Below are 13,508 nucleotides of genomic sequence, written 5' to 3' on the forward strand. Positions count from 1 at the left end.
CTCACCTCTCGTCGCCGTGACGCCCAGCAGCTCTGCTTGATCTTCCACACCACCGCCGCCACCAGGAGCAGAGACAGGAAGCAGCTGCGGACCGACAGGAAGAGGAAGAGCAGTGACGTGTCAATATCATAGGCCCCAAATCACGATAGGCCTGACAACTCTAGGTAGTTACTGTGTGTGTGTGTGTGTGTGTGTGCATGCTTATGTGCGGGCATGCTAGACAGAAGTTAAGTTTCAGGGTGTCAGATAGCCTGACAGATACCTGACTGGAGGAGGTGTAGGAGAGTGACATGCCTCGCTGAGTGGAAATGTAATTCACAGTGTGTGTAGAGGAACATGACACACTCCCCCCCCTTTTAGAGGCCATTGACAAGATGGCACCTCCTTCCCACTCACACTCACGGGCAGGTGTGAAGACAAGCTGACGTGAGCGAATTAATGACTAAACGCTAAAAGAGATGCTCATCCTGACCTGACCCAGCGTTCCTACATGTACGTGGGTGTGACTAATATCCAGCTGCAATCACATCTCTCAGTGCAGCACACTTCAACGGTAATGCTTCCCGTACAACTTTTAAATGTTTTTTTGTCGTTGCTGGCGTCGGTAGTGCGAGGCGGAAAAGGGGCTTTGAGACGCCGGCATCATCGGCTCGCTCTCTCTTTATTAGCTAAGTGGGCCCCTGAAGAGGACCCAATTTCCCTGAAAGTAAAAAACCCCCACAAAAAACAACGCCAAAGAAGCCCCCGTGTCGGTCTGTGTCAGTTGGTGATCTTGAGTGCGTAAAAAGTTTACCGTCCACCCCCTCCGCCTGGATGACAGAGGCCCTCTCGTCCGCTCTGATCTTCGCTCACCCCCTCCCGCCCTGGCCCCCTCTCTTAAGCTCGTCCACTCGTTTCGGCAGCGGCGGCAGGGGGCGAGGGGGTCGCTTCGTTCAGAAGGAGCCGTATTGATCCGACTTCCTGCTCACCGTTTAAGAGAGACACGCTGGGCTGATGAATGACCCGAGCGCATAGGAGGATATCGGCCCCGCATTAAAGGGCCGCTATCGCAGACGGATATAGAGAGGGAGAGAGAGAGAGAGAGAGAGGGAGGCGAGGAGAGAGTGAGTGAGAGACGCCGAAAATAAGGTAGAGAAAATTAGTAACAGAAAGATAGGAGTCAAAGAAAGTGTGCGAGGGAGAGAGATATATACATGTAGGTACATACACTGCTCAAAGAAATTAGTCATCAATCATCATCGTGGATCTCCATGAACGAGATAACCAAGTTGAAAATCTTTATTGATTACGCCGAGAACAAAATGACGGTCAACGGAAACCAAAATTCATTGACCCATTGAGGGCTGGTTGTGATTAAAGGAGTAGTAAAGGGAAAATGCATGTTTAGTCCTGTTTTAAGGTTACTTATGATTATATACAATGGTTCAGATCAAAACGTTGACAAAACTAGCACTTTTGAGAAAGTCTGATAATTCCTCTACCACCGTTTTGGTCATACAATGGATGTGGGTGGGCATCTTTCAAAAGAAAACCCATTCAAAAAACATGTTCAACTCTCAATTTCAAAGACAAGAAACTCACCGAGGAATTAGTTGGCGTTCTGACATATAATTTGCCATTAAGTAAGATTCTAGTTATCTGGAAAGGCTTTTTAAAATATTTAGCATACGATATTTAGCGAACTTTTTAGTCGCAGCACATACGTGTGTAAACTTCCGCAAACTAGCTGAATCCCCTCTGCGGATTAATCTACACATCTACAACGGTCGCGTCAATACAAGTCAATGGATTTTATAAAATGATCAATAAAACCCTACAGGATTCATACTTTGTGGCGAATTTGATGTCAGAACACCAACGGACACCAATTACCCCCTCGGTGAGCTTCTTGTCTTTGAAATCGAGAGTGTAACATGTTTTTGAATGATTTTTCAAGGTGCCCACCCACATCCATTGTATGATCATAAGTAACCTTAAAACAGGGCTAAACATGCATGTTCCCTTTACTACTCCTTTAATTAAGTGTTCCCTACATTTTTTTGAGCAGTATACTGTATATATAGCAGGGTTATAATAGTTTTGCTTTTTTCATTAGTTTTTATTTTTACATCATTTTAACTTTTTCTGTTCAATTTCAGTTTAGTTTTAATTAGTTTTTAAAGCAGATTTGCTAGTTTATTTTTTATTTTTTGATAATGCTTAGTTTTAGTTTAGTTTTTATTAGTTTTAGATTAGATAGATTTCATATCCACCCAAAATACTAGGCGTACATGTATGAAATGAAAAAGACTAAAACGGACTAAGGACATTTTCTCTACAATTTTAGTTTATTTTAGTTCGTTTTGTAAACACACAATACAGTTTTAGTTAGTTATCGTTTTTCTGTAAAGCCTAGTTTTAATTTTTATTTCAGTTAACTAAAATGTTTTTTCACACCTAGTTTTCGTTTTTTAGTTAGTTTTCGTTAACTATAATAACCTTGATATATAGAGAAAGAAACAGTGAGCAAGACAGAGAGAGAAATGGTGAGATAGAGAGGGAAAGAGAGAGAGAAAGAGATATACACCAAACAGTTACAACATTAAAACGCCAAAAAAGCTATGACCCATCGTGGCATGGACTCCACCTCTGAAGGTGTCCTTTGGTATATTTGGATTTCTGTATATTTTTTATCTACTGTAAATTTGTATTTGACTGTGTTACTTTGTTGTCTTTGATATGTTGTCTTTCAACAGTGCAAATTCCCCCCGGGGATTAATAAAGTAGCCACTATTACTAGTTATTTATTACATTTATTACATATTACATTTATCACATAATTTTTTATTACAAAAAACATGGAAATGGATAACATTTTTGGGAGTTATTACGCTATTGGTAATTTATTACATTATTAGTTGCTACAGGGCTAGAACTACAAATGGTTCTCAGAGAGCACAGACTTCGCTCCTGAATGCATTTTGTGGCTCTGTGCATGCCAAAATTGAGTGGGTTCTAAATTGGCCCATGCTACACCCCTCCACCGAGTTTAATGAAAAGCAGTCTGGTAGTTTTGTGTAATCCTAGTCCAAAAAATGAAAGGAGGCGAATGGCCGTCCGGGCCGTGTTTGGGCGGCTCGTGGACCCGCCCCATGATTCACTGGGGCGGAGGTAAAAATGACTGGAGGTGAATGGGTGGCTGTATTTGGCCGGCTCTGTGGTGCCACCCTCGGGTCAAAGCTAGCGGGGGGCAGTGAGGTACACTCCGTGCTCTCCCCCCACACATCCCGGTCCAAACCCTGTGTCTCTAGCACCCCCAAACAGGGAGCGGGCTTCCTTCTAAGTTTTGCTTTCATTCCTGGATCTGGCCCGTAATTCGGATCTGCTCCAAAATCTAATGGGTTCTAAGGTGGCCCATGATACACCCCTCCACCGAGTTACATAAAAATCGGTTTGGTAGTCTTTGCGTAATCATAGTCCAAAAAATGAATGGAGGTGAATGGGCAGTAAGGCTGTGTTTAGGTGACCCGTGGACCCAACCTGTGATTCGGATCCGCTCCAATATTTAAGGATTTGTAAGTTGGCCCATGCACACCCCTCATGAAAATGTTTCATGTTTCATGAAAATCAGTCAGGTAGTTTTTGCCGGCCATGTTTGGAACTGCACCAGAATTGAATGGGTTCTAAGTTGGATCATGCTACACCCTTCCACCGGGTTTTGTGAAAATCAGTCCAATAGTTTTTGCGTACAGTGATACTGCTAACAGACAAACACACACGCGCCACCGAAAACATTACTTACTGCGCAGACATACTGCGCTGTCGCTGGGGCGGAAGTAAAAGGCTAAATATTGTTAGAGGGTAAATCATTTCCACATGATTTTATGGTCAGAGCTGTTTTGGCAACATAAGGGGGACCTACTTAACATTTACGTATATATACATATATAGTGAGAGAGAGAGAGAGAGAGAGAGAGAGAGAGAGATAAACCAATAGATGGAGAGAACTGTATGATACCTCTCTAGCATGGGGGAAGCAGCCAGTTAATTGGGAGCTTGACGTCTTCACACCTCTCCTCACACCTGTTCGGAGATGGCACCTCCCACTCGACAGGAATAGAATCTAGCAAACTAGCATCCAGAAACAGATGCTGCGTCCTCCCAAGCGAAACATACCAGATGAGAGGGCAGGCACAGGCCAGAAGATGGCGGAACAAGCATGGGAACAACAGAGCACCCCTGGACCCACCTGCTTGATGTTCGCCAAACAGCGGCCAAGCCTAAGAAGGTCAGCCCTCAACAGTTAAGAGTGGCTGAAAGAGTTCACTGGCTGAAAGAGTTCAGCCAAGCCCTGGTCAAACGTGTTTTTATTAAAGAGCATTCACATCCAGAAACTTTAACATGTTTTATGCAGTAGGAAACCTACGTTTAACATTGGTCAACAATTGGACATAGAAAATAAATAAGACATGAACACGATAAAGTGAAAAAATATGCATACAATCAACAATGAAGTCTCTGACGCAACTTCAGGCGAGGCACGGACGTCAATGCCGGGCTAATCGGCAAAGGCTAATCAGTCACACCCCATAATGACGCAACCTACCAGCTGACTGTCAGCTGTCAAGCATTGGTCCAGCATGCAGAGTGCATGTATTTCAGCTGTCAATACATGTTATCATTTGCTCTTGCCATTACTGCTGATCGCTTGCTATCTGCGTGCTCGCCCCACCTGTGTTCTGTCGATGTCATCTCTGTTGTCATCGTTGCTCTCTGTTCCAGGGGTATTGCTGCATTCTTCTGGTATTCCACTATGCGTCGGCTAGTGGAAGCCGGGGAACTTCACTTGCTTAGTCTCTGTGGTGCTTCGTGGTGATTGTGGGCCGAAACATCTCCGTAGGGCCATCCAGCGGTCCCTCCGGTCATCACGGAGGCAGAGGCTTTAGGCTGCACTCCTTCGGAACTCCACGAAGCGTCGGCCCGTAGAGGCCAGGGACTATAATGTACAGCAGTACATTGACGGTCTTAGTGGGCTGAGTTACCTCCGAGTGACTTCCCGATCAAGGCCCACTCTGATCGTCATAGAGGCAAGGGGCTAAATCGATGCCGTTCCCTCTTCCGGCACTCTGGGCCAAGCTGGCCCAGAGGGGGGGGGGCATCTAGATTTCGCCTCCCCCTATTATCGCGCTTTCCACATGCTGTGGAAGGCAGGGGGCCCCCCGAACAGAGCACACCGCCAAAATTTCATATGCTGTATTTGCTGCATGCAAAATAAATCGGTCAATTTTGACTAAAGTGATCTCGACTGAAATACTAAAAGTATACAATTCCCATCCCATCACTCCCCACGGCTGCTCAGGGTAGTATCCACCTAAGTAAATGCATGGACTGTCACTCACCAACCTTATCTTAGAAAGGCACTAAAAGGGTTCCAGATCTTTTCAAATTATGTTAGTTTGTCTATCAATGAAAACCTTCTCAAGTGCAAGGTGTCTGTTAGTTCGATAGCTGGAGCCTTTTTCTTCTTCCAAAATAAAAGAATCAGCCTAGATTTTGTTTTGCGGTGATAAAACAACAGGCCAGAAAGCTTTGTTGGGCTCTCTGCAGTGTCCCTAATATTTCAGACACTCCCAATATGATTCGAATTGGGTCAGGATCCAATTGAGACGCAAGCAATTCAGAGAGAACCCTAAAATCCTCCGAGCATAAAGTGTGTAGTCTAGGACAATGAACATAGCTTGCACAGCAGTGTGGCGTCGGCTGTATGGCATTCTGCCGGACAATGGAGAAATTTCAGGAAACATTCTATGCAACCGTGTTCTAGAAGAGTGTGTTGAGTTGAATCATAACACCTGGAGTTGACAGAGCAAGTGTGGATGTTGAATGATTGGTGCTGAGCCCTGGGTCTGAAGCTGCTCAACAAGGAGAGGAAAAGAGGCTGGCGCCTGTTTGGGCACGCTACCCGGTAACCTGACAGGTCGACAATGGCCACAGGGCAAACAACAGCTCAGCCCCTGTTAAGGCTGCAGACAAATCTACCTGCCACCTCCACTACAACCCCCCAACCAACCACCTGGACAGGGTCCACACCGGGCGCTCCAGGAGGCCCAAACACCCACTCAGAGACGGAGTACAGACCCCCACCCCCGGTCCCTCTGGAATTACCAGGGAGAGCATTACAACCTTCTCACATAGCCCCCGCTCCTCACTGGGGAGGAAGAGGCGTGGGGAGGAGGAATGGAGGAAGGGAATGAGAGGCCTTCGCTAACCATGTGATCCTGGTGGTCATCCATTATTAATTGGAGGCGGGGCAGCCTGAGGCCCTTGTCAGTGAGACTGTTCTCCTATCTCCACATGTATGCATTATGGCATGACACCAAGAGAGTCAGTTAGAGAGAGAGAGAGAGAGAGAGAGAGAGAGGAATGGAGAGGGAGGTGGACAGTTGGATAGGGAGATAGAAGAGGTGTTTTCTCCTGGACAGCGAGCCCCCCTGCTGAGTGTCTGGGAGAGGGCGTATTTGTAAGGCAGTGGTGCTGCTCTCTCAGGGGAGACAGGAGACAAAAGTATGAGAATGTCCTGTCACTCAGCCCTGTGTGAGGCCCAACAGCTCAGCGCGCACACACGCGCTCACGCACGCACACATGCAGGCGCAGACAACAGTGCCTGTTGTACTCACTAAGGATTCGAAACAAACACACACACACACGCATGCACATCTGGAGAACAAAGGCCCTGTGTTTTTTTTCTTTAAAGGATTGAAATGTAAATGGGTATAAATTAGTTTTCAGTTTTTTAAATGTAAATGTGTACAAATTAGACATATTTCTTTTGTACTCATGTTTATTTGTATCACACGTGTTGTCTGAGCAGGGCTTCCCTGTGTCTCATAGGGAGTCCCTGACTAAATAAAGGTTAAATGAAAACAAAGAGGTATGAAGGTCATGGGCAGTGTCCTCTCAGCAGAGAGAGATGGACAGAGCCACACAGCCGAGAGGAGACACACGAACTCTGGCACTGTGCATTAAACAACCCCCACCGCCGCGCCGCACCACACACACGCGCACACGCGCACACACGCACACAGGATAGTAGCCCCATAATGCTTTAGTAGGACAGAGGGCACCCCCCCCCCCCACTGTCCCATTCTTCAAGACTGCCTGCCAGGCTGCCCCTCAAGGCACGATTGCTACTGGAGACAGCAGTCCTCCAGCTCCTCCTCCTTGCACTTCAATTATGGCACCATCCCAGTGCTGAGACTGCCTGTTTGTGTGTGTGTGTGTGCGTGTGTGTGCGTTTGTGTGGGTATGCATGGATTAGTGTGTGTGATGCCTGTGTGTGTGTGTGTGTGTGTGTGTGTGTGCATTCATAAGTGTGTGTGTGCTCGTACACCTGTGTGTGTGTGTGTGTGTGTGTGTGTGTGTGTGAGAGAGAGTCAGTGTCGGATGAAGGAATGAATCTATCTGTGCCAAACACATTTTCCCCGGGGTCTACTGCGTTTCCTAATAGAATACCGCACAAGAGAGTAAGGGTGAGTAGCCACCGAGAAAGAGAGGGTGCGACACAACCACGCACGGTCCGGACACGACCTCCCCCGCCCTTCCACAGGCGGGGGGGGGGGGGGGGGGGGGCTGCTTACGGGGCAGAGAGAATACTCGCGGTCGGGACACGGTTGACTCCGGCGACCTGAGAGAAAAACATGTGAAATCACCCCTCTGCCTCGGCAGCGCTTGTGCGGTCAGATGAGGAGAAGGTCCTCGCGCTGCAGCGCCCTCCCAGCTGAATACTGATGGCGCGGCCCGCCTCCTGGCGCCTGCCGTGTGTACCCACCTGCCCGCCTGCCAACCGACTCCATCACAACCCACAGCAGAGAGCTGTGTGACACAGTTCAATACTACCCAGAATTCAGCCTCTCTCTCTGGAGATTTCAATCGAACGACTAAATCCCTTTGATAACAGCTGGCTGCTCCTACAGTATCGCCCCCCCCCTCCCCCAAACACAGATAAAAGATAGAGCCCAGAGCTGTGGAGGGCATACCAAGGCTTTATATTGGGGAGCTAGCTAGCTAGGGAGAGTAGGGCTTTGTATTGGAGAGCTAGCTAGCTAGGGAGGGTATCAGGGCTTTATATTGGGGAGCTAGCTAGCTAGGGAGAGTATCAGGGCTTTGTATTGGGGAGCTAGCTAGCTAGGGAGGGTATCAGGGATTTGTATTGGGGGAGCTAGCTAGCTAGGGAGGGTATCAGGGCTTTTTATTGGGGAGCTAGCTAGCTAGGGAGGGTATCAGGGCTTTGTATTGGGGAGCTAGCTAGCTAGGGAGGGTCTCAGGGCTGTCTGTAGGGAGCTAGCTAGGAAGTGTCTCAGGGCTGAGATTACAGAGTTCTCTGTGCCAGGGCTGCAGATAAGGAAGAGGGGCCCCCATGAGGATTAGCGGCATCCTCTCTTCCCACACCCCCATTATGCATTTCCCTCTGTAACCTACAAGGAGGGAGCACACCGACTGGCTCTCCAGGCCACACCGTCTCCACGCTACAATCGCTTTAGGACCCCTCATCTCTGCTGAATCACAGGCAAACAGCACACACATCAGAAAACTGAGCAGGGGATTAAGGCCCTTTTCGAATCCAGCTCCTCTTCCCTCGCCCTATGCACTCCCCCTCGGTTTGCGCGTTCACGCGGAGGCCGCGCCATATTAAGTGCCATCCGAAACCAATTCGCGCCGAGTGGAAGTGGCTTATAACACCCTCGGTAGCGAGTCTGCACCGATGCAGGCTCGATTCACATGTGCAGCTGTTTTTATTGTCCGAAATGGAAAATGCGCCGTACAAATGTAAGTTCCTCACAAATTATACGACATTTGCATTGTATTTCTCATTAAATTCCGTTCTCCAGTTCAGAAAACGCTAGATTATGTTCATTAATTGTAATGTAAAGTGGTGGCTGGTGGATATTTACTAAACAGTAAATAGACTAAACAGCTGATCAAACTGAGAATGGAAAATGAAAAGTTGTCCACAAAAAAACGAAACAGCACTAAAGAAGCTTGGGAGTAAGTTTTTTCACAGGTTTAGTCCATGAATGGCCTGCCACTCACCACAAAACACATTTTTTACACGTAATGTAGACACTCAACCAACAAGCAACATTTCAGTGAGATATAGGACAAGTGATTTGTCTGTAGATAAATGCATCTTCTTCCAAAGATTAAGCAAAGTTTAACTTGTTCCATTGGCAGATTTCACTGATTAGGCCTACAACCAAAAACACCTTAATGTTTAAGATTCTTTGAAAGAAGATTAATTGTGTGATTGTATCCCATTACTAGGACTTGATAAATGATGTGTAGGACTACTACTTGGTAAGATGTGGAGTGATTGGAGGAGTCACACAGCACTCATTCTGACCAAAACATTTTAACCATCTTCCCGGACATATTTCTCAACAGCTTCATCATAAAAGAAATTAACCTGGAGGGTAAGGCAAGTCCAAAACAGGCCTCAAAGAAATGGGTGAATTTAAAGAAGTACACAGTAAATGTGTTTCACATAACATGAATATAGCCTTCTAGATGCTGCAGATATCTCATGCCACTGTTTGTTTTAGGAGCTGAGAGCTCCACCAACTGGCTCTGGGACTGACCAGGGAGAAGAAACCCCTGCTACTTGGAGCTTCTATGATGGCATGCATGAGGCAGTGGGGTCAAAACAATCTTTGACTCCACCTGTCCTCATTGCCTCATGCATGTCGAACCCCACCATCAAGGCCAGTCCAGATCCATCTTCCCTCCTGGGCACATCCAGGTCCAATCCACTGCCTCTCCCAGGCACATCCACGTCTGATCAACCATCCCTCCCAGGCACATCCACGTCCGATACCCCATCCCTCCCAGACACATCCAGGGCGTCCTCTCTTGAACCCCCCCTCCCCTGCCAAGAAAGACAGGGGTCCATTGATGGGGATTAATAATTTTCAGTTGTGATCGGTGCTGCCCAATTTTCAGTTTTCAATATTATTTTATTTTCAATAAATAAGAATTGTGGAAATCCCTGTGTATCCTTTATACAGAATCTGGAGACAAATATGTGAAATCTCTGGTTGTCATATTAGTGGTATGGTCTGCAATCTAAACTAGCCTATACTTCAGACCACAGGTGAACTCAGCTCTGGAAAGGATGAGATCACAGAAACATCCTGGTTTACTATGTATGGTTTACCATTCATAGATGTTTTTGAGTAAGTGCACTTTCTATATACTACTTTTCCCCAAAATTTAGAATGTCAGACATTATTTGCAGAAAATGACAAGAGGAAAAACAGGTTCATACGGCCAGCTTGTGCAGTTTTTATGGGCTTGTTTTAATAAACTGTATAGCAACTTTCAACACAAAACGAATTGCAGCCCAAAGTGCTTCATAACAGTGAAGATGAAATGAGCATAAAATCAGGACAAACAAAATCAGGCCTGCTTTGTTTTAATGCAAATAAAAACAAAAATACAAACAAAGAATACACTATTTGCCTACAAATAATCGTGCTGAAGCAGCAGCGGTGGAAAAATGACAATTATTTTATTGACAATAGTCCTAATAATAATAATAATAATGAAATAGGGTAACGGTGAAATGAATAGGTAAGAGTTCTTAAAATGATGTATAAATATAATTGAATGCCTTGGCCATATTGTAATTGGGTTATTTCCACTTAGGACCTAGGTAGGCTATCTGATATAGGCAACCCTCATAAGCTGTAACAAGGAAGATACTAACGATGCCTCTGCCGCTGCAAAGTGCTGTTGATGCGAAACCATGGTAACCGTTGTGGTTTGTGTTTCCTGTTTCCGCTGGAGTGAGGGGAGTGCGTCCCTAAGGTTTTTATACCCTACACCCTAATCAAGGGAACTACATTCAGCTGTGAGGGGACTACAAAACGGAGTGCACTCGGTGACTGAGTGCGAGTGGGGAGGGACTGGATTCAGAAGAGTCTGGCAAGAGGGGGGGGTGAGAGAGAGAGAAAGAGGGAGAGAGTTAGAATATGTGTGCGTGTGTGTGTATCTATATACCTGTGCTGACGCAACATTACACATGATGAAAAGCTTACCTATATACTCTATGTGCACATAGTCTGTATATGCATAGTAAGTCATTTCATGTGTTCGGGCGTGTGTGTGTGTGTGTGTGTGTGTGTGTGTGTGTGTGTGTGTGTGTGTGTGTGTGTCCGTGTGTGTGTCCGGAGCTTACTGGGACGGGTGGAACCCTACATCAAACATTCCAAGATCCCACTAAAGTAACCCATCATGAAGATACACATGACCTGAATGAATAATTGAAGCAATGTCTTAAACATGCTGCTTTTAAAACATCAGAGCAATCACACTTCTCGAAAATCATCTTTCCAAGTCAGCAGCTGTGTAGTATGCCCTGTTTTGCCCTTACTTGGATCATGGATCAATAAAGGCAATGATATGGATCCCTGTGTAATTTTGTGGGTGTAGTCAGGTGCACGGGCACGCACGCACACACACACACACACACACTTCTGTCCTGTGTGCATGCTCGTATGTGTATGAGCAACAACACACACGGTCTATATTGCTGTCCCATTTTTGGTCCTCCCTGTTCCTGAATCAATAACACATTACAGCAGTTTCTGAAGAAGCAAATTCAAGCCCACAGCCATATTCTTACTTGCCAACTTTGAGACCTAAAAAAAATCGTGAGACTTTCCAAAGTAAGTGTGGAGTCTGGGGGTTGTCCCCCGGTACCATGCGAGTTACAGAGACTTTGTTTCCTGCATTCTGGCAGTATGAAAATAACAAAAATAATATAATGTTTATGTAAAATAGTTTACATTTTAAGAAGCGTCAACATGTGAGGGCATAATAGTCTCAGCATAAGCAACTGTGTCAGGTCTTCCTAGCCGGCCTACGATACCTTGCTGGCCGAGGAGCAGAAGAAGAAGATAATTATTTTATTTGTCATATGGCATGCAGTGCACCTTGACTCAACACACGAGCAGTGTAATGGGCGACACAGGAAACAGACACACGCGCGCGCATTAGAGATGAAATACCATACCCTACCATACCACTTTATTTATAGAGCACATCTAAAAACAACAAAGTTGACCATAGTGCTGTACAAGTCAAACAACAAGAACACACAAAGAGCACATAGTAAAACATACGCAGTATGTCACATGAAAAAAGGACAAGTCTCTTAGGCCATGTCAGGAAAACGCCAAAGAATATAAGTGAGTTTTGAGGCGTGATTTAAACACCTGCAGAGTGGGGGCCTGTCTAACATGCAGAGGCAGCTCGTTCCAGAGCTTAGGGGCTGCCACTGCGAAAGCCCGATCCCCCCTGAGCTTCAGCCTGGATTTGGGGACAACCAGGAGAAGCTGATCAGAGGACCTGAGGGACCTTGAAGAAGCATAGGGTTCCAGCAGTTCCGAAAGGTAGATGGATACCAAGCCAATTAGGCACTTAAAAGTAAACAGCAAAATTTTAAAATCAATCCTAAAACGCACAGGAAGCCAGTGGAGCGAAGCCAGTACCGGGGTAATGTGCTCTTGCTTACGTGTACCAGTTAGCAGGCGAGCGGCAGCCTTCTGGACTAACTGCAGGCGAGAGAAAGAGGCCTGACTGACACCAATATACAAAGCATTGCAGTAATCGAGACGAGAAGTCATAAAAGCATGTATTACATTTTCAAAAACACAGCGTGATAAAAAAAGGTTTGACCTTGGACAGCCTCCTGAGCTGGAAAAAACTCTTTCCTACTACAGCATTGATTTGTTTGTCCATCTTTAGGTCACAGTCAATTTTCACCCCTAAATTAGTGGCAGTTGGCTTCACAAAATGTTTAAAAGGGCCTAGATCAGCAGGTGAAAACACATGGGCATTGCTGGGACCAAACACCATGACTTCGGTTTTACTGTCATTAAAACATAAAAAGTTTAAAGCTAACCATGCTTTGACATCTTCCAGGCATGCCAACAACAGTTTTAAAGAGTCAGGGTTGTTTTGTTTCAAGGGCCGGTAGATTTGACAATCATCTGCATAACAGTGGAAGGAGACTCCATGTTTCCTGAAAATAGATCCTAGGGGGAGTAGATACAACAAATAAAATTGGTCCAAGAATTGAGCCCTGGGGCACCCCGCAAGGGAGAGATGCAGTGGCGGATACGGCGTCACCCAGGCTAACACAGAAGCTTCTCTCTGACAGGTATGACCTGAAAAACTCCAGAGCTGAACCTTTGATGCCAACCCAGTGCTCCAGGCGGGAGAGAAGAATATTGTGATCCACTGTGTCGAAAGCGTCAGTAAGATCCAACAGTACAAGAAAAAGAGAGTCACCAGAGTCCGTAGCCAGAAATATATAATAAAAAATCCTTAGGAGTGCAGTCTCGGTACTGTGCAGAGCTTTATAACCAGACTGGAACACTTCCAAAATACCATGTGTTCAGAAACTACATCAGTTGAACGAGTACAATTTTTTCTGTACAAATACTTCTTCTGTTCTTAACTCATCCCGT

The 13,508-nt window shown here is 45.9% G+C and overlaps 1 protein-coding gene across 3 annotated transcripts in view; it reads right to left on the reverse strand.

The window, feature by feature from the left end:
- atrn (attractin) overlaps nucleotides 1-13,508 on the reverse strand; it is a 70,369-nt gene that overhangs the window by 23,127 nt on the left and 33,734 nt on the right. For 2 of the 3 annotated variants that reach the window (XM_084437987.1, XM_084437986.1), the window contains exon 26: nucleotides 6-84. In XM_084437987.1, the coding sequence (XP_084294113.1) occupies nucleotides 6-84 (79 nt within the window). Of the gene's footprint in view, nucleotides 1-5; nucleotides 85-10,592; nucleotides 10,957-13,508 lie in introns of those variants that run through there. The other variant, XM_084437988.1, reaches the window with a different exon arrangement.

This window comes from Borostomias antarcticus, assembly GCF_949987555.1.
Source record: "Borostomias antarcticus genome assembly, chromosome: 5".
NCBI lineage: Eukaryota > Metazoa > Chordata > Actinopteri > Stomiiformes > Stomiidae > Borostomias > Borostomias antarcticus.